The sequence below is a fragment of the Cebidichthys violaceus genome, unplaced genomic scaffold, assembly GCF_023349555.1.
Source record: "Cebidichthys violaceus isolate CVI_PGR_0920_01 unplaced genomic scaffold, fCebVio1.0.p SCAF_22, whole genome shotgun sequence".
NCBI lineage: Eukaryota > Metazoa > Chordata > Actinopteri > Perciformes > Stichaeidae > Cebidichthys > Cebidichthys violaceus.
Window position 1 is genome coordinate 1297716 of NW_027176395.1, and position 20472 is coordinate 1318187.

Here is a 20472-nt window from a genome sequence, read left to right on the forward strand (position 1 = left end):
GAAAACACAGGGTAGCTGTACGGCTGCATGCGATACTATAATCACACGATGTACATAGCAGAGCATGTGATTATACTATAAACCACAGCGAGCGGCTTCTTTCAACAGGAGAGGCGGCTGTTGAGAAAGAAATGGGGCAGTCTGCTGTAGCTCAACACGCAGCTGTGAAGGGAAGACACAACTTCACCACCAAAGTGGAACGAGTCGGCTTAAAACCTTTCCAACGTCGGGCCTCGTGCGAGAACCACTGGAGCGAAGAGCTTCCTTCTTAAGTGGGATTTAAGGAGAACTTGACCACTTTCACCAATTATCTCCTGTTTAGAACTTCCAGCCCTGTGGTGAGAGTCAAGTGCAATTAGTCTGCTGCTATCTTAGCTGATGTTTTTCACTAATTGATTGTGTATTTCATTACTTTGAAGCAATCCTGAGTTTAAATTATTAGTGCTTTGTATCGGCGGCTAGAATCTGGCGCTATGATACGTATCGTGATACAGGGGCTACGATTCAATACGGGGCGATATATATTGAGATTTATTTAAAAATCCAATGAAGACTGTCATAATATAACAAATGCATATGTCATTTATGAACTCCAACCAGAGCAGTGAAATCTATCTTTGCATTGATCACATTCCCTGTTACGTCCCACATCACAGCACTACTTTCTGTCAGATCTGAGCAAAGGAATTAACATTTGCATTATATCAGTAAAAATAAAGCGCTCGCAGGATTCTTTAACTTAACAAATTAAGAAAATGAATATATATATTTATATATATATGAGAGAGAGAGAGAGAGACTATATATCTTTTAACTATTGATTAAATATCGATACCGTGTTTTATACACTCTATCTCGATACTCAATTGTATCGATTTTTTGAATTATAGGCTATAAAATAATTCTAAATCTGTTCATATAAATTGAGTATTGACATGATATCCATATGAGCATCTTAAATGATTCGACCCCTTCAGGCGACACAACACTCGTCACTTTACTTCCTCGTGTTTAGCAGGTTCCTTATGGTTCCTTTATGGATCTCTGAAGGCACAACAGCAATAGAAGACGATGTGGGTCAGGTAGTCGTTTATTATTGGGGCGTTCAAATTTAGAGTCAGCCGTCGTGGCTCGCTCAGGGATACGTAGACAATACTGGTGACAGTCAGGAAGTTGTTATCCTCCCACCAGTTGTGTTGTTAAACTGAAATATTGTTGGTTCTATTTTCCATGAACTCATCCCAGCAGGTGTGAGTTATAGCTGTATGCATATATGCATAAATGTATATATGCATATCCTGTATATTGCCACAGCTGTGCCTGCGGCCTCTGTTTAGCATGTAATGATATGTTTACGCCATAGATGAGCTGCACGCCTCTGATATTGAATGAACAAAAAAAACCCCGAAATTCCATTGTGTGGTTTTGCTTTCTTTGTCATGTTAAGAAGGAGAGAAAAAAAGGGATAGCGCTCCAGAAAACGTCCATGCACCGTAATCACTTTAAAACACGAGGCAACGACAACAAGCTGCGGCCTTCGAACACACTAAACACGGTGACGCCTCTGACTGATGTCTCAATGAAGGAGAGACTTTGAGTTCATTCCGCTCGGCTTTTGATGGACAAGAACGTAGGAAAACAAGAGGAAGGGAGAGTATGTGAAACTTCCCCCCCAAAATACTCTATCATCACAATATCACTGCAGGTCTTTGAGGGAATAAAACCAACGAACCACGACGGAGAAACGATGGCAATCTACCGCTGCACCACCACCACGTAGAACCACATCACTGTAACATACACTCCAACATGATACACTATATTTTCCCACCGTTTTTAATTGAACAGTGCTCGCGGTGCTACTCCGACGCTGTGGCTCCTTATTGATTGCGGAGAACAATGGAGACCTGAAGGGTCTTTGTAGTCCCTTTTGCTCCTGACAGAGGGGCCTCGTGCCGTCTGGAGACGGATAGGAATCGCTGGAGTACAGAGCCGCCGGACTCACCTGTCACTGCACACTGAGGAGCGTTTAATCTCCCTCTCAGCTCATCCATCACACGCTGACAGCGCAGGAGACAGCAGCTACAGTCGACAGGCGTTCACTTCTATAACCCGGTTACTCGAGCGTCTCGCTAATTCTCGTCTCGGGGCCAAATAAAGGACCTTTTCAGTGAATAATACATTTAATCCACAAAGCAAATAGAAAAAGAAGAAAGTAAAATAAATGCTGAGAATATTTTTCCAACAGATATTTCATTTGCATGCACAGGCGGCCTGGCTCGGATCAATGCATATAAATGTCTTGGCTCTGAATAACCTTGCTAAGCTCATAATTAAATTATGGGTCGTAGGTAGATTTGGATGTCAATAAAACGGCACAGCGAGCGAGCGGAGCCCGCGATCACTGCTGCCACGGGAATCCTCATTTATTTCCCCTGTAGGCTATTAGAGGAAGCCTCAGTCACCGAGGGAGCCGGCAGCAGAACCCTTTCATATATTTTATGGAGAAGACGACTCGGAGCAGACGGGAATATTCTATTAGCTTTTTATTTTTTTTTTTGACAAGAGGGAAACTCAATCCCACAGTATCAAAGGTTCATGTAAAGGTCTGACAGCTTAACCAGAATAATACTGAATAATTAGCATGAGCAGGGGCCGCACATGCTGTATTGTGTCGTACTGAAGCTGGTAGCGCCGGACGGATTTCTATTGTGCTTTGTGCGGCTCAGGTGAGATATCTATTATGTATTTTGGTCCTAGGACGGCTGAGGAAGTCATCCTTTGAGGTAGTAATTATAGACAGTGTCCACCGTGCTGCAGGACGACCCGGTCGCCAGAAAAAACAATGTTGGCCGGGTACGGGATACGTTTCTCATCAGCCTCGTATCAAGGTTGCAGAAACGCACAATAGCGTGTGGTTAATGCTGTGAAATGATTGGTTTAGGCATCACAACTACTTGGTTATGGTGAGAAAAAGCATAAAAATTACAAGGTTGTAACGTAACGTTTTGGTTTCACACGAGACACGAACAGAGGCCTCCTGGGTGAAAGTCCTTTGTTTGTTTGGGTAGGTAGATATGGATGGTGGATAGATGGATGGACCTTATTAGATTACTAGAGCCGTGCTCAACATTATATTGTGTGGCTCGCTTCACATGTCTCCATCCAATCTATGTACAAGTAGAGTGAAACGCACACAATTGGCTTCCAAAAGTACCTTCAAATTGTACTTAAGTTCAGTACTTGAGTAAATGTGCTGTCCTGTTTTGCTCTTTATCTTTAGCTTGAATCTGAAAAACAGTGACTTGATGAGTCGAGGCTTCCGTTTCATGCTAATGCAGGGTTGGAGCGCCGTTTCTAAAGGAATGCAATCGGCTGAGTTGCAAAAGCCGGACGAGTTGGCCGCACTCTTTTGATCGAAAATGACACGAGCTGTGGTGTTATTTTTGCAGCATAAATAAGTGTGTTTCATCATGCGTACTCACTGGCTGATGGCAGCTGCGTGGTGAACCACAGGGGGTGATGTTTTCATCCCTTTCTGCTGTTGATCTGTTTGCAGGATGAGATCTCAAGAAGTGATGCATGAAGTTAAAGTCAAAATCGTTACTTACTATCTAAGTCAAAATAATTAATAAATTTTGACTTAGTAGGTCATTATCATTAAGTTTAAATTGTGAGAAAAGTTGACTTCCGACTTCTTTTTGCAACCCGGAGGAGTCGCCCCCCGCTGGTCATTAGAGAGAATGCAAGTTTTAAGACACTTCCGCATCGGCTTCACTCTGCAGCCTGATCATGCATAATGCATAATTTCTCCATTGCTTGCAGATCGCACAGTAATAGAGATACATCTGAGTGAGATCACAAATGATCACATGACAGCGAAAGGATGCTAATAAAACTGTGACTCATATTTCTACAGATTTTGCCTTTTCAATAAAATGCATCCAACATGACAATCAACAACGCTAAGGACCTGACGACGTTATCGCGTGTCAGCTTCCTGTTCTCACCTTCCAGCCATCGCTCCGTGCACACGAGTTTCACAGGACCACTTTAAATTCCTCATCGGTAGCTTCGCGTTTCCTCTGGTGCCATCCGTCATGTTCATTTCTCACTTACAATAGAAGTAGAGAGGAAGTGTGTTTACGCGCGCGGACCAAAACTTTCCGCAAGGTCAAAACACGAATGCGGAACGTGAAGGTGAGGAAGAGAGATGTATTGTTTGGTGGTTGCTAAGATCGTCGTTGATGCTTCTTTCTAGGTCAGACGTGAGAGGGAGACTTGTACTCTCAGTGGTGCTACCTGCAGCCAGCTAGAGGTTATAAAAATAAAAGAGAGAGAGAGAGAGAGAGAGAGAGAGAGAGAGAGAGAGAGAGAGAGAGAGAGAGAGAGAGAGAGCTGTCTTGCTTTTGTTGTTTACCTTGAACGTGAGATGGTTTTAGCATGTGGAACCATTTTCCCCCCGGCCTTAATGACTCCTAATTTCATGGCAAATAAACTAAACAATGATGCCTTTGAGTCTCGCTCCTTTCCTCGCTTTGCTACAAGACAAAATCTCATTCTTTTCCAGTTAAAGAGCAGCTTAAAATGTTCCTTTTCTTATCTACCGATCGACCCGCAGGTGCCCTTGGTTTGTTGTTGCGATCTTGTTTTTCAGGTTTCTTCGTTGTTCGTTGTTCGGTCCGGTGCCTTGGGGTTGAGCAGCTATCGCTCCAACACGTGCTGAAAGTCCTCATTATTTCTACCAACAACTGAAGATACACGACTCTTAAGATTCACAGAACTAATCTGATTAAATTAGACTTCATCAAACAAAGAGAAACGTTGCTAATTTGGAGCTAGCGAAACCTAGCTAGCTCTAGGCTTGTTTGGCTAACGAGCTAATCTAGATATCATTGTCGGCTACAGAGGGTTTGTTGTATTTTATATTTGTTCTGATTAATTCTTCAGGGCGCCCTGGAACCACAAACAAACCCTCAATAATCTCCTGTCTGAAGTAATTAGTTGATGCACATTTGCTTTTGGAATATGAAATGGTGAAACCTTCAAGGCAGAAGGACACAGACTGAGAAAATGAGGTCCTATGTCTTTTCCAAACCACTTTTCCTTGACTTTGCTGAGGTCAAAGGAAGATATGAAGGAGAATTCAAAAAAGGATTTAACAGCACACAGCAAAGGAGCAAAGTGACAAACTTGACGCCGCACAGTTCAATTTAAAGATTCCTCTAAACAGAATCACACCTCCTAAAGAAGGACGTTTTCAATTTGTCCATGATGGACAACGTAACAACGACGACGGATGTTATTGACGGACTAATTGTGCGTCGCTTCAAATGTGGCAAGGAATTGTGGGACGGCGTTATCTACTTCCCTTTGGTAAAGGATGGTCCGGTGTGTCCTATGCTGAAGGAGATAAGAGAGGAAGCATCGTAGCAGCTTTCCTTAGCATTTAAGGGAGAGTTCGACCAGCTCTTATCGCGGCTGCTACTTTGATACTTAAGGGTCATTTTACTCAGTTAGGACCCTTCACTTTAGCAAACTTGAGCGTTACATAATTTAGGAATACAACACACGGTATGCCCTCATCAGTAACCTGGACGTATCTACGTGAGGTTGGTGCAGAAGGGAACCAGATTCTCATTATCCAGTAATTTCCCACGGAGCCACTGGGTAGCTCCTGCACCACGAAGGAAAACAAAAACGAAATAATAGAAGATTTTATCTGTAGCAGCCTATAGTGGTTTTTTTTTGTTGCATTAATATTAATGTATTCAAATGATTGTACATGAGCTGGTTTTCTCTATCCTCCAGTATCTGTGCTTTTAATCTCTGATTGCAGCTCTTGCATATGTTAAACAACTATTTCAAACAGCTGGCTGGTAAAACTTCATCAAACACGATTTATCCCACAATGAGATGAATATTCATTGCATCTGTTGCCGGGCGCTAACGCTTCAATACTATCGGTTGTAACTAAAGCATGAAGCCTCATTCTACTGAAATTGAAAAAAAAAAGCAAACATTTCATGCATATTGAATTTTGCATGAAAATGCTGAAGCAATACTATAGATGGAAATGTCCCGTAATCGTAAGACACCTATTGTAGTTCACGCTCACATTTGCGAGTTGTGATTTGTTTGCATGACCCCTAAATCACCGTGGACGGCTTCAGAAAACCACCGCAGGGAATCGCAAACACGCCTCTCCCTTGAATCATCCCTGCAGAAAAGGCTATTGAACGCTGAGATACCGTGACCCACGCCGACATTTTTCCCCCATGATCGCACATCATGGGTGAACATGTCAAAACAGCTCAGAGACGACTCTCAGCAACCAGGGCCTTCCCGTCACCCTCTAATCCAGCAATTAGAGACAAGGCCAGGGAGATGGAACAGATGTTCCATAAATGGGAATGGCAGAGGGAGTCCTGGCCGACCGATGGTATTCCTAATCTCTCCGAGGAAGACGACCGAGGGGAGAAAGGGAGCGGCCACCCTTCTGCTGCACAGACTGGGGTCAAACAGTCCTCTCGGAATAATTCATGGGGCTTGTTTTAAGCACCGTCGGTTGCCAGGGGGGTGGGGTTTGCTACTTAAGGGGTCATTATGCCTCGAGTAAAGTGGTGGTCGGATGACTGTACTTGAAAAAGAAGTGACTACCTCCACACACACACACACACACACACACACACACACACACACACACACACACACACACACACACACCCTTTTAGATGTAAATTATCGTAGCTTTCTGAAACAGACGATACGACAAGCACGGACACTTCTTGCAGTATTTATGGCATTTGGATCAGTTATTCTTTTTCATTGCGCTGCCTTTGGTATGTGCTGCTTGACAGTCAGGTAAACGCGTTCCAGACATCAAGACTCTGAAGACAGACAGGTTTATTGACGCTGCAAGGAAAGGCGAAAATAGAACCAAAGATAAACAAAGATATCCACATTATGAATGTACTAACTCAACCTTGAATATCAATTAAATCCCCTTGTTTTCACTGCTACATGTTTTATGGTATTATAGGGGTTAGGGTATAAATCATCTGTTCATTTATTTATTCTAATATGACTTGCAGTGGAACAGTGTAGTCAGTAGTGATAGTAACTCAGTAGATAACTATAATAATCTGTGATTGTAGATAACAATAAAACAATCACTACATACCCACAATGCTATCAAAAGGCATAAGATGTACGCGGATGTCGCCGGATTAACCTCAGAGACACGCTCACTTACTTCCTGGTTACCGGTCACATGACATCACTTCCTGTGCCGAGTGATGCCAAATGCAGAAGTGTCTTAAAAGTCTGGTTGTATAGAAGTCCATGAGAGAATGACTCTACTTTATTCCCTCAGTAAACATTGTAAACATGAGTTTATGGTCTCAATCTCTAGTTTACAGTCTTCTTCAATACAGCATGATGTTCATTTAGTGCATTATGCTCCATTTAGAGTCACACAGCTGAGCTGAACCCTCATTGCTGTGGAGTTTGTGCACTGAGCTTTCACCTGTCAATCAAACAGTATAGGCGGGACTGTAATGTCTTAACTCCATAAATGGATTTCCTCTAGTTTGAGGATTTTTTTTTTTTTTTTTATTGTCCTCAGAAACTATGTTCAGTTAGACTTCAGCTTAATTCAAATAAAACTTTATTCATTTGCAGAACCTCACACACACATATTTCTGCTTTGCTTTTAACAGAAAAAAAAAAAAAAAAAGATTGAAAGTGAATAATTTCGAAAACCAACTGTTGCTTTTCTGACCGACACCCGAGACGAGCGCCGCTGTGAGAGGGGCATCCACAACCTAAGCAGCAAACAAACCTATGTTGGTCCCTAAACTATCATCGAGTCTATTTCCTGCTGCTCAGTGGGACCGGAGTTCTCCAAGGAGCGCTGAAAACCGGATTGTTTTACACACACCTGTTCCTGAACGTCACTCGGCTACACGCCTGTCTCAGAGGGAGCGCGGTTAATCGCTGATTTGGCACACTTACAGTGACAACATACCAAGGTCCAGTTTCAGGAACTACACACACACACACACACACACACACACACACACACAAACCTCTAACCCACACAGACCTACACACATTCAAGCACACACTTTTACTGACACACACACACACACACACACACACACACACACACACACACACACACACACACACACACACACACACACAACTACTACGACTCCCACATTAGCACAATGGCTGTGTAACTAAAGAAACCTCATGATGAGACGACCAGTCCTGCCGCTCGGCAGCCATCTTTGATTTCCCCCCTCTGATTGTTGACTCACCAAAATAACATCAAAACTGTGCAAAACACATAAAGCTGCGTTTTCAAAGCCGGGCTGAAACTTGCAATTATTTTCAGTTGTCTGCAAAAAAAAAGAAAGAAAGAGGCTGATAGTTTGTATATACTGGAGCGCTCGAAGTTTTGTGGCTTTGACTGAATGGGAAACAATTAAAGTGCTTCTTGGCAGCACATGAAGCCAGACGGCGGTAAAAAAATGGCTGAGCTTTTTCAGCGAGTGAGGCCCCTCAGCTCGGCCCGTCTTCAGTCATGAGAATCTTCTAGAAAGCCTTCCCTTCTGTTCGCTGGCTCACTTTACTCAGCAGCTGCAAAATGCAACTTTCTTTTCAACGGACGGACAGTAAATAAATAATACTCGGTGCAGAGAACACAAGTCCTCAAAAGTTCTTTCTCAAATCTTTCAGTCAGGGTTCTTAGAAAGAGGAGGCTCCCGATGGACCGCTACGACCTGAGTGCCGACGCTCACGTGACTGACGGCCGGGGCATGAAACATGACCGACGCTAGCTGACATGAAAGAACAAGTGAAACTTGTCCGGTTGAAACAAATTCCCAAAGACTTCTCTCTCGACCATGCGACTTCTTTTGTTTCCGGTAAGCTCACCTCTACTTCTGATGAAACTTCGCAGCCTAGTGTATTAACTCCAAACCAGTTGATAGGAATGCGCCCGTTGGTCTTGTTGAACTACAGAAACATGAAGTCCATAAAGCTGTAGACTAAGCTCACTTCCTTCACCAAACAGTACAGATACCGGTTTACAGGGAGACAACAGAATCTAAATCTGATTCACTAGAAGATTCACACATTCTTGAAAAGTCACATTCTGTCCGGAGGTCGGCTTGCTACAAGTCTTCATTTAGCTTTATTTGTCATTATTGTACATTTGTCTGTTTCGTCATCACTTTATCGCAATCAGTTTATCGTGAGAGTACAGCCACACCTCCTCTTCTTCTCCTCCTCCTCCTCCTCCTCCTCCTCCTCCTCTGGCCGGCAGGGTGAGAGATGGTTTAAAGGTCGCGCAGGAGCCTAAAGAGGCAGAGTGGGTTTGATGACCGGCAGCCAATGGTGGCAAAGAAAGAGGGGAGTGGGGAGGAAGAATGGGGGGGGGGGGATTGGGATGGAGAGAGGAGGGAGCAATGGAAAGCGTCCACCAGCGCAAACACCTCTGAAACAGAAACATCCATTTAGCAGCGAAAACAAGCCCCCCTCACAAGACCTCCGTGAATGGACCACTTCAGCCGGCCGAGGAAGTTCCAACGAGGGGCAGGATGTTCCCCTCAGGACGCACTTGAGACGGGCTGAGGGCCAAAAGCCCGAATACATAGACCCCTCTCTCTCCCTCTGTCACCGTCCAGCTTTGCCCTCCCACCCGGCCTGAGCGGCTTCAGTAATCCCCCCCCGTCCCCCCCCGTCCCCCCCGTCCCCCTGCCAGCCTGCTCCTTCCCCCTCCTACCAGTCGTTTACTGAGCTGCAGCCAGCAAGGCGGCGAGGGAGGGCGTGGAACTGTACTCAGCAAACAAAGACAGAGGGGGCAAAGACTTTCCGTGATTAAAGAGCAGTTAAGACGCTATGAGAGGCTAATTTGTCCACTGTGTGACAGAATCAACAGGAACTGGGTGCAGGAATCGGTTCTGGACGCATTTTCCTAAAGGAGAATAATTAGATTTAGAGATTTAGAGCTTGTTTACCGATACCTACGTCCAGTTCACTTTTTCCTCACTGAATCCTTTATGCCATTATGTAATTACATGTATTCATCACAATTTAAACATACAGTGTCAATATTATCTTGAAATGAATTGGTATAAAACAAGGATATCAGATTCTCAGATTATTGAAAGAAATCTGTTCTTGTGTTTACATGTGCTTTACTTGCTGAAGACCTGAAGAACTTTCTCTTTGTATGCACATGCTCACTTCAACATTTACAAACCTGACAGAAATCTCTCTGTATAAATCTGGTTTCAACTAATCTCTTGACTGAATAGTTTAGTTAGTTTTTTCTGCCTAGAGTTTGATAAAAACACGAAGAAAAAAAACTTGATTTGAAGTGCCTTTCGTTTGCATAAGTTTGGCTAAAAGGAAGTCACTTGGCAAATATCGATCGTCCCAGCCAGTTGCCCGGCAGCTTCACGGTGACTTCAAGAACCCGAGCGCCCAGCCAACCAACATTTTCGTTCCCACACAACCGTGTCATCTATATGCTCATCAATGTTCTTTTCCGCATTATAGTCGCAGTTTTAAACATGTGATTATGTTGGAAATTGAAACAAAACACTACAAAAACATCTCGGTTATGTTAAGGCAACAGAACTTCTGGTTTGGCTTAAAATAAGTTTGCTTGTGATGACGAAAACAAAAGTAATCCAGAAGAAAATAAGTTTCCCTTGAAACGTAATTGACAATGCGGTTTTGTTTTTTGAGAACATCATTTTTAGGAGACCAGGCTGACCCAGCCGGGGTTCAGGCAACGTGTACTTTGTGCTTAGTGCTGATATGCAAATGTTAGCATGCTAGCATGCTAACAGGTGCTAAATTTGATATTGCGAGCAGAGGGATTGCCTCCCCACGGCTCTCAACATGGCGACGGCTTAGCAGGAGGCTAGCATCCAAAGGTGCCAACAGCTTTACCCGCGCTAATCGTGCCCCAAAAGTGCTGACAGAGCTAACAGCGCTAGCCTAGCGGAGAACCAGAGAGTGGGCGCTACGCTCCCGCGGCGACGCTGTGTGAGAACGGTGCCAGGCGGCGGCGTTGAGTTCACTCACTTCACTTCATTCGCACAGAGGGGGAGGGACTTCATTCTCTGCTCAGGAAGACATTAGTCCGCTTTATCTTTACATAGCAAATAGTCAAATTAAGTGGCTTTAACTAAGACTGACAACACGGTTGACATTAAACCTGCTTAACATCAAGAAGTTAGCATTTAGCTCAAAGCGCTGCTGTGCCTATACAGCCTCACAGGGCCACCAGCATCGCTGTAGACTTAGTTTTGTTGCTTTGTGTGACATCCACGTCCAACGTTTGTTTGTATTCAGTTTCACCCACAGTTAGTTTGTATAGAAGGGGAAAAAAGCCTCGATATCCGCGAATGTGCTCACACTAGGATTCAGACAAAACAAACCGAGACGCTCTGCAAACAAACTTAGCGCTGTGTGTATTCTGTGGTATTTGGGTTTCACTTCAGGAATACAAAGTTGATTTGTTCAACATGCTGGACTTGTTTTTTTGTTTTTCATTTCAATACATGTTTCTCATTGACAGACACAGCAATGACAGCGAACGCTATTATAACATGTTTATTGAAAACCTTTTTTGACAGCGTAGTTTGTCAGGCACAGAGAGAGAGAGAGAGAGAGAGAGAGAGAGAGAGAGAGAGAGAGAGAGAGAGAGAGAGAGAGAGATGTAAAATAGTTTGCCCAGAGGGGTTGTTGTGGTGGAATGTTACAGAGGATTCATCATGATCAAAACAGGTACAATGCAACAAACAAGCTATGAATTACAAATAAAAAAAAAAAAAAAATCACATAATGCCAAATGGTTAGTTCCACCTTTCTATGTTAGGAACATGAATACAGAGAGAGGAAAAATAAATTATGTGGGATTGAAGAAAAAAAAAACAAATCAAAAGGACAAATATGATGTTGTCTTGCTGTAACCTGATGTGGAATGCAAAATGAAACGGAAAGAAAATACTGTATATGAAAATTTCCCTCTCTGTGATTCTTATAAAATAGCTCACACAGCTACGTAAAAATTCTACTCATGTACATCAGCAACGTAAAAGCATATTTCAAACTATAAATTAATCTGGACTAACGTTGTCGGGGTTAGAACTGCGTGAGAAAATGAAGATGGGACGAAAACGAACCATTCCAACCTGGAACATAAAGTGAAACAAACAAAAAAAAAACGTGAGGAATATGTATAGTTTTGATATCGCCATGCCGAGATAGCCCCCCCCCACCCAGTCCCATCTTCAATCCTGATTTTCTTTGTGTTGCAGGAAAGAGAATAAATAAGTCAGTCAGAGTGGAGACGACAGGTGGTTACAGGCTGATGTGTGACTGTACATACAGTAAGAGTCCCTCCCCGCTGAGGCCGCGCTGTTTATTCATTCAACAGCAGAGAAAACACGTTCCCTCTCAAAAGCGTGTGTTGTTTTTTCACATCTGGTGAGCAGCGCACATCTGTCTCTTGTTCTCAAGGCCAACACTGATATTCTTTTTTTTTTTTTGTTGCATTAGAGCCGATGACATTTTGCTGATACAAATACTGTTGAATATGAAACTAGTGTTCAGAGTTTCCCCAAGGATTTTAGATTAGACACCGAAACTCAAGATTTATGTTTTTTAATAAAGCTTAATGAAGCTTTTTATTGTTGTTTTTTCTTCAAATTTTTGACAAATTGGCACAATTGAAAGCATCCAGAATCACCCACGGATGTACTGAAAGCTATCTCGGTATTACTGCGACACTGAAACAAACGATAATCCTGCTGATTTTTAAGGGTCTAATGTACGTTTACAAGTCTCCTGTGCCAAAAACCTACTTTAGATTATACTGTATTTCCTTCATTTTGTAAATATGAAATATGTAACATGACTTTAGAACACCCACTGGTTGATCTAAAAATACATGTCAGAAAGCTGAACAACAGGCCAGTTCTTCTTAGCTCGAGAAAAGTTGATATTTTGCATTTATAAGCGTTATTTTTTTCATACGACGGCAATGAAATGTATCAGCAAATTGACAGATCGGTCTAATACTTAAAAAACCTGAAGGAAAGCCAATACATTCAGCTCTTTTTTTTGCCTTTTCTTTCATCTATTATGGATATCAGACGTTTAAAAAACCAACATGTACTCCGTCAGAATCAGAGTGAAGCATATCGACAAGGATGCAGGAAAAAAAAAAGGGCCAGGGAGGGCATCCCAATACAAAGAAAGAGAAAGGCTAATGAAACCAGGAGCAGAGCCTGAAGGGCAAATCAGCATCTAGTAAAATGACTCATCATCATCATCATCATCATCATGATGTTCTGGCTCTTTAATGGAAAACAACACTGGAAAGCAGATAGCTGTGAATAAAAATGCTCTCACCATAGGGAAAGCTTTTACCCAGCATGGAAGAATAAATAAAACAAAACACCGTTTCATTAGATCCATCCATCCTTTACTCAAAGCGCCTCTAGTCTGTCTAGTTCACTCAAGAAAGAAAAAAAAGGCTTTTTACTGACATAGCCTGCTGCTAGGGAGAACTGCTTCTTCTATCAAATTTGTATTTTGTTGCAATTATACATTAAAAAAAACGTGATCAAAAATCAATCAATTACTCTCCTTTTTGTTCGCTAAATTATTTCCAGGCACTTCACAGATTTCGGGGCCAGAAAACTGCAAAACTGTACTTCAAACCGAAATATCAATAAGTTGGCGTAACCTTCCACTTTACAAAGGCCTTGTTTCTGTGCATAAACGGATGAAAAGGTAAATAATTTAGTGCTAAAAAAGATTTAAAAAAAAAATCTCCCAGTGTATCAATAGAATTAAATACAATGTTCACTCTTTTAAGTACTTTAAATATTGGGGGGGGGGGGGGGGGGGGTGTCTCGATTTAAATGCAGTTCACACACTGAAGAAGGCCGTTGCTCTGTGAAGCGTTACCACCGCTTCCATTCAGCAGCGAGTCGGTCGTGTTTCTGAACCCTTCAATTCCACGTTCCCTTTATGTGACTTAAAACAGACTCTGTATAAATTTCGGTATATTTTTTTTGGGGGGGGAGGGGGAGAGGGTCTGCTGGAGAGACGACTGCGTTAAAAGAAAGGGGAGATATCCATTTGGCAAATCCCGTGATCCTTCCCTGCACGTGTAACCTCCGCCCGCCTACATTCACCAGTGCAGTGTTCGGTTCAGAGATCGGGAGAACTCGGTGAAACGGACTTTAAGACTAATTTGGCACTTTTTTTGTTGTTGTTGTTGTTGCAAACTAAGCTAAGGATCCACCACACACTTCAGAGTCTCCTTTAACAAACCGATATACATATATACCGTATATATATATATATATATATATATATATATATACGGTATATATATATATATATATATATATATATATATATATTTATTTTTTTTTGCTGTGTGACTTGTACGTCGCAGCATGCCTTCATTTCAGTATTAATACTATAGAGCAGCGATAAAATCTCAAGCTTCTGGGCCGGTTTTTCAGTAACACTGGAGCGGGAAAGAAACGTTAACGGCTTCACGCTTCTGCCTCGGAGCTGACGCCTTCTTCTCCGAGTGTCTTGCTCAAGGGCACTTTGATTGCCGCACGCAGCTCGACCCTGTGACCTTTCCGTTTCAATAGATAAGAGTTCGAAGCCTTCAGAGCAAATGTCCACCTCTACATGCCGTAACACTGTTCAACCAAACGACGGCTCTCTTTGTGTGTTTTTAATGTATTCTCATGCGTCAGGATTTTGTGACCTTCTTTCTCGATTTTAGAACTCTTGACGTTCAACAATTATGCACGCTTGTTAAACCCCAAAATGCATTGCAGTTTTAGTTTAATTTTTTTCCTGTTTGCCTGTTTGCCTGTCTACTTGCATGTTTTAATGTCTTTTTTGAATGCTGTAAGTTTAAGCGTCTCTGAAAAGCATTCTGGGAGATGTAGTCGTGTGCGGACCGGACAGTGAATCCATATATTTCGGAGGATTATTTCCTTGAACAGGCCGCTGAGGTTCTCTGAAGGCTCTGAACGATTCACAGCTCGTCGTTGTCGATGTTCAAAATGTCTTGAAGCACTTCGGTCGCACTAAAAGGCCTCTCTGCACACGTCTCCAAGCGCTGCTATTTCTTGCCCAGCAAGAGTTAATCATTTGCTTTGATATCGCAAACGTCAACTTTTTTTTTTTTTTTTACGAAAACCAGAATTTGAGCTCGACGGAGGCGTCCAGCTTCCCGTCGGCGGGAGCCTTCAGCTCCGACTCGCTCTCAAAGATCACCTCCGCTTCCGTCATACATTCTCTCTTTTTCAACGGTTTCAAAAAAAAGAAAAGAAAAAAGAAAAGATGGATCTGTGAAAAATAACGTCGCAGTTCTGCTGTAAAATAAGTTACAAAAAAAAAGTTGAAATAAAAATCTTTGCGTACAGTACTAAAATCCTAAACTAGACCGTTCAAACTCAAGAACCACATGTTAACTCTATAAATATCTTTACAAATATACACGTTAATTATTCAAATAAATCTTTTCTGTCTCACTTTAAACGATTAAATGCTTCACACTTTCATGACAGTGTCTTCTAGATTGCAATGCTTCCATCCTAAAACAATACTTTAGAAAAATGTAATTTTTTGTCTTTTAAGTACATGGCTGTGAACAGCAATATGATACATATTTGCATTTATATATTTACAATAAATCATTTTCTAGATACATAAAAAAACAACAACACTCTGAACCTTGTACTAATTACTGAATGGCCCTGAACCTTCGCCTCACACTTGATGAGGAAATTTGTTCCATGATTATCAAAAAACGTGTTTTTTTTTTTTTTTTTTTCCCCGGGATGCTAAAACGTGCCGACGGCGTACGAACACATCTTGAACGCTCACGTAATCCTCTCTGTCTGTCAGAGAAGAGTCACCGAGTGTCTTCGGAAGAACGAGTCCCGTCATCGAGTTGATTCTGGCTTTGCTGGTGTCTCGTCAACGGATCCTCTTTCAGATCGCACACTTTAAATCTCGCGATCTGAGGTTCTCCGTGCAGACGAGAGGATACAAAATCTGAGGTCCTCGCCTACTGGACCGCCAACCGGTCACTGACCAATGCCCTTCATCCCCTCCTCTCGTCTCCTCTTCTTCTTCTTCTTCTTTTTTTCAGTCTCAGGACGTTTTCATCCCAGTAGGCACGGAATGGTTTCACCCCAAAGATTGTCCGTAACAAAAAGACTGGCCCGAGTACAAAAATATAATTTCATTTCTGAAAAGAAGAACACAAACATGGTTCAACGGCAAAAAAAATAATCCTTCAATGTTTCAAAGAGTCTCTTGGGGAGGAGGAGGAGGAGGAGGAGGAGGAGGAGGAAAACCCAGTCGAAGAGGATTTCGACTGGGACTTTAAGACGAATTGAAGAGCTGAAGCACTGTGGAAGTATTGCATGCTGAGTTTTCATTTCCATATCTTGAGGAGTCACTGAGAGGTGTTTCATAAATCGCAGACTGTGAGGGGAGGTTTAAGTCCAACCCCCCCCCCCCCCCCCCCCCCCTCCTCCCCCTCCCCCGCCAGCTCAGGTTCTATGTCCTGATCACCCCGTTGCTGGGAAGCTGTTTGGGAAGACAGGGCTCCTCGGGCAGCGGGTCGTGGGCGAACACCGAGTCGTCCCCTGAGGAGCAGGTGCTGTTGGAGTCCTGACAGGTGGGCGAGTACTGCTCGAAGGGCACCGCCAGGTCCAGGTACTCCTGTCAGAGGAGGGGTCAAATGTTAGACTCCGGTGTCACAGTCAAATCCCTTCTGCGGTAAATAAGTGAAGAATTATATAGTTTTACTGCGTTATCACACATTTGTTATGTTGTTATGTTATGATGTTTAAAAGACACTTTATGATTGTATTTGCATATTTCTTTGACATTTTGAATATTGTTTAAATAGATCTGTACATTATCTTCCATTGTCATCTTTGATTTTAATGCAAACCTAACATTTTAGAGACAGTGAATGAAAAATAAAATCAACTTTTAATCCGGCATCCCTGTTTTAATTTATGTACTAAATGTATGTTTATGTAGAAAAATGTTGTGTTTTCATCTCAAAATCACAGACTGTGTATAACAAGTGGATTGTGACGGTTTGCGGAAGCCTCGATTTTGGATTTTTGCCCTAAATCATCCCCTGCTTCATGGTCTGTGTGACTCTAAATGGAGCATAATGTACTAAATGAACATCATGCTGTATTGAAGAAGACTGTAAACTAGAGATTGAGACCATAAACTCATGTTTACAATGTTTACTGAGGGAATAAATCAAGAGAGAAGTAGAGTCATTTTAGACTAGACTTCTATACAACCAGAGGAGTCGCCCCCTGATGGACATTAGAGAGAATGCAGGTTTAAGACACTTCAGCTCTGGCTTAACGTTTCAGACCCGACTCTCTTTTCACTTCCTGTATAATATCTGTGATGACATATGTGCCATCACAGAGGATCCCAGTACATTTAAATGTGCTTTCTAGTTAGCTGAGTGTGCTTTATTAAATGAAAAAGTTACAGTGGTCCAAGGTGAACCTGAAGGTAGCGTCTCTGTGTTTCCGTGTGATGAGTGAGCAGCAGCTGTGCGGGGAGACTTACATCGGTGGAGGTCATTGATAAAACCCGGTCGTGGTCTTCTACCAGCTGTCTGAAGGTCGGCCTTTGTGACGGCACGGCGTGCCAGCACTCCCTCATGATCATGTACCTGAAACGCCCACATCAAGGTTTAGTTTAGTTTAGTTTAAAATGACACATAAGTACAAAGTCCTCTCAGATCTCAGATCCGTACTGCTCTACTTGATCTGCAGCTGGATGGTGAAGCTCTGTAATTGCAGTTTGAAGTTAAAGTAAGGGCTCATCATTTTTTGGTTTTCAACAGTTTTCATTTTTCATTGAGTTTCCAGCTGCAAGAAGACACTGTTCACCACAGCTGACAGTAATGGAGGACATCTCACGACCACAATCAAGGAGCAGAAAACCCCAATAAGCTGCTGACCTTTTATGATGAGGATCAATGGACCCCTGAAATATCTGTGGATACAGTTAGCCTCAAACACTTTGGGAATTTCATCTTCTAGTTGTTACTTGTAAATGAAATGCAACTGAATATGAATACAGAATGCATAAAACTAGATGATATGAAGAGCCTTTCTATTTTTGGGAGCGTGGAGGTTTCAGTTTGAGAGAGAATTAATCAAATTAATTCAGAAATTTAGGCCCCGTCAACACTTGATCAGCACCCCACGGCATCTGACGCACGCACCGCCGCATCAACGGGTCAGTAACGGCCTGCTGCTAAATTGATATTTGATAAGTAACTATAAATCAGAGAGACGCCTACAGTTCATGGGTGCAGTTGGCAGGTTTGTCCATCCGATGACCCTCCTTCAGCAGCTTAAAGAGTTCTTCTACTGGGATTCCTGGATACGGCGAGCCTCCCAGTGTGAAGATCTCCCACAACAACACCCCATAGGACCACCTGGACACACACACACACACACACACACACACACACACACACACACACACACACACACACACACACACACACACACAATGAATACAGATTAGAGGTTAAACAGCACTCATGGCCTGAAGCAGTCAAGAGGTTTAGGTTCCCCGGATAAACCGAAATATTGATCTTTAATAATGTTTACTGCACTTAATGTAAAAATCAATTTGACATTCTTATTGCCTGGGACAGTCAGTCGATATTTGTAAAAATCAACAACTCGTCCCTCAAGCCGGACAAGGAGACGAGTTCCTACGGAGGAAACGCACTAAATCTTTAAAAAAAATGGGTCACAAATATATAGTTTTATTTAAAAAAAGGTCTATTATTTCCCTTAAACAGCTGGTCACTGTAGTTTTTAACAAACGTCACTCAAACAAGATCAAATAGAGCACTTGTTGGGGATTATTTTCAGCGGCGGATTGATACATATTTGGTGTTGTAGTGAGTGTATTTGTGGCAGCAGGTCGGTGTGTGTCAAAAGAACTACAGTGTGTGTGTGTGTGTGTTCATCAGTGTGGCTCTCTGATGTGTTTTTAATAGTTTTCGGACAACAATGGAGCTCAACGGCACAAAGGAATCAGGCCTACATGAATAAAAGCAGCTGGAAGTATATCAGCAGCGTATTTCTTTGTTTGTATGATCAGTTTAATAAAAACATCACTGTCAGTGTCCTTTGAAACTGCAGCCAGTATGAGCTGCAGCCCAATGTGTCTGCTTTTTGAATCCACTGAGTCTTCAATGTGAAACTTTTAATAAAGCACCACTCAAAAGATATCATGCGATCCCCCCCCCCCCCAAACACACTGCGGCCGCTTAATCTAATTATCCCCGCTTTGGTCCGGAGGGCGGAAAACGAACTTGAACAATCGGTTTGTTGAGTGACGACAAAACGCTGATGAATTAAAAGTATTATTAGAATTATTATTATTAAAGTACCTGGATTTTTGGGGCATTTAAGTCACTGGAAAACACAGTTTCTCGTTCATGTTTTTAGAAAATGAAGAATATCACGATCAGTGTTGGAGAATAACTGTAACATTATTACTTTTCCCAGTAAAGATCAGTGTCAGCGATTACAATTTATAAAAAATTGTATTATTATTGTAATATTATTATTATAAATTATTCAAAATCAAATCTTGTGATATTGGCAGAAAAGATATATACGATATACTAAAAGATATATGTCGGCAGTAAACAACCCTGGTAGCTGAATTTAAATAAAATGTATTCTGGTCTAAATGTATTTGTAGAAACTGTCACTTGGAAATGTGATACAAATGACTTGAAGGCACACGCTGCTTCTCAAAAAATATGTGAATATGTAAACATCCAACACAAATGTCTCCCTGAGCGTTCTCACAGCCAGCTCTGCCTTCACAGCAACACCGAAGTGTTTGGAAAGCTGCGTGAGCCGGTTGTGCCGCTGCAGCTGAAGGTTTCCTCACAGTCGCTCTCTTCTCTTTTCTTGCCGTTTGCGACAGATTGGATTTCGCTGCGCTCTAATCGCCTCCCGTCTGTTTCAGCGTTTCAGTAAAAAACCATCACAGGTCAGGAGTCAGAGTCCCCCGAGGTGTGTGAGAGTAAACTGGCTGCGGAGCGACTACTGTATGAAGGGAGGAGGAGGAGGAGGAGGAGGAGGAGGAGGAGGAGGAGGAGGAGGAGGAGGTTTGGCGGGAGGATCGACTCTGTAATCCAGACCTGCTGAAATAACAGAGCGGGGCCGATTCTCCTCTCGGCTTGTTCCCAGTCTGGTGTAATTACACGGCGAGCCCGTGTTGACAGGGGCCCGTGTTTGGCTTGGATGGCAGTGCTGGGGACACAGCGTCTGGCTGTGGGTGGGGGGTGAAAGGAGCAGTTTAGCGAGA

General features: G+C 42.6%; 1 protein-coding gene across 3 annotated transcripts in view; it reads right to left on the bottom strand.

Annotated features, from left to right (window-relative positions):
* Positions 1 to 16636: 16636 nt before the first annotated feature.
* fgfr3 (fibroblast growth factor receptor 3) overlaps positions 16637 to 20472 on the bottom strand; it is a 39836-nt gene continuing 36000 nt past the window's right edge. For all 3 annotated transcript variants that reach the window (XM_068717715.1, XM_068717714.1, XM_068717713.1), the window contains exons 14-16: positions 18431 to 18568; positions 17689 to 17794; positions 16637 to 16803 (exon numbers count right to left, since the gene is read on the bottom strand). In XM_068717715.1, the coding sequence (XP_068573816.1) occupies positions 16639 to 16803; positions 17689 to 17794; positions 18431 to 18568 (409 nt within the window). In that variant the 3' untranslated portion in view covers positions 16637 to 16638. The remainder of the gene's footprint in view (positions 16804 to 17688; positions 17795 to 18430; positions 18569 to 20472) is intronic.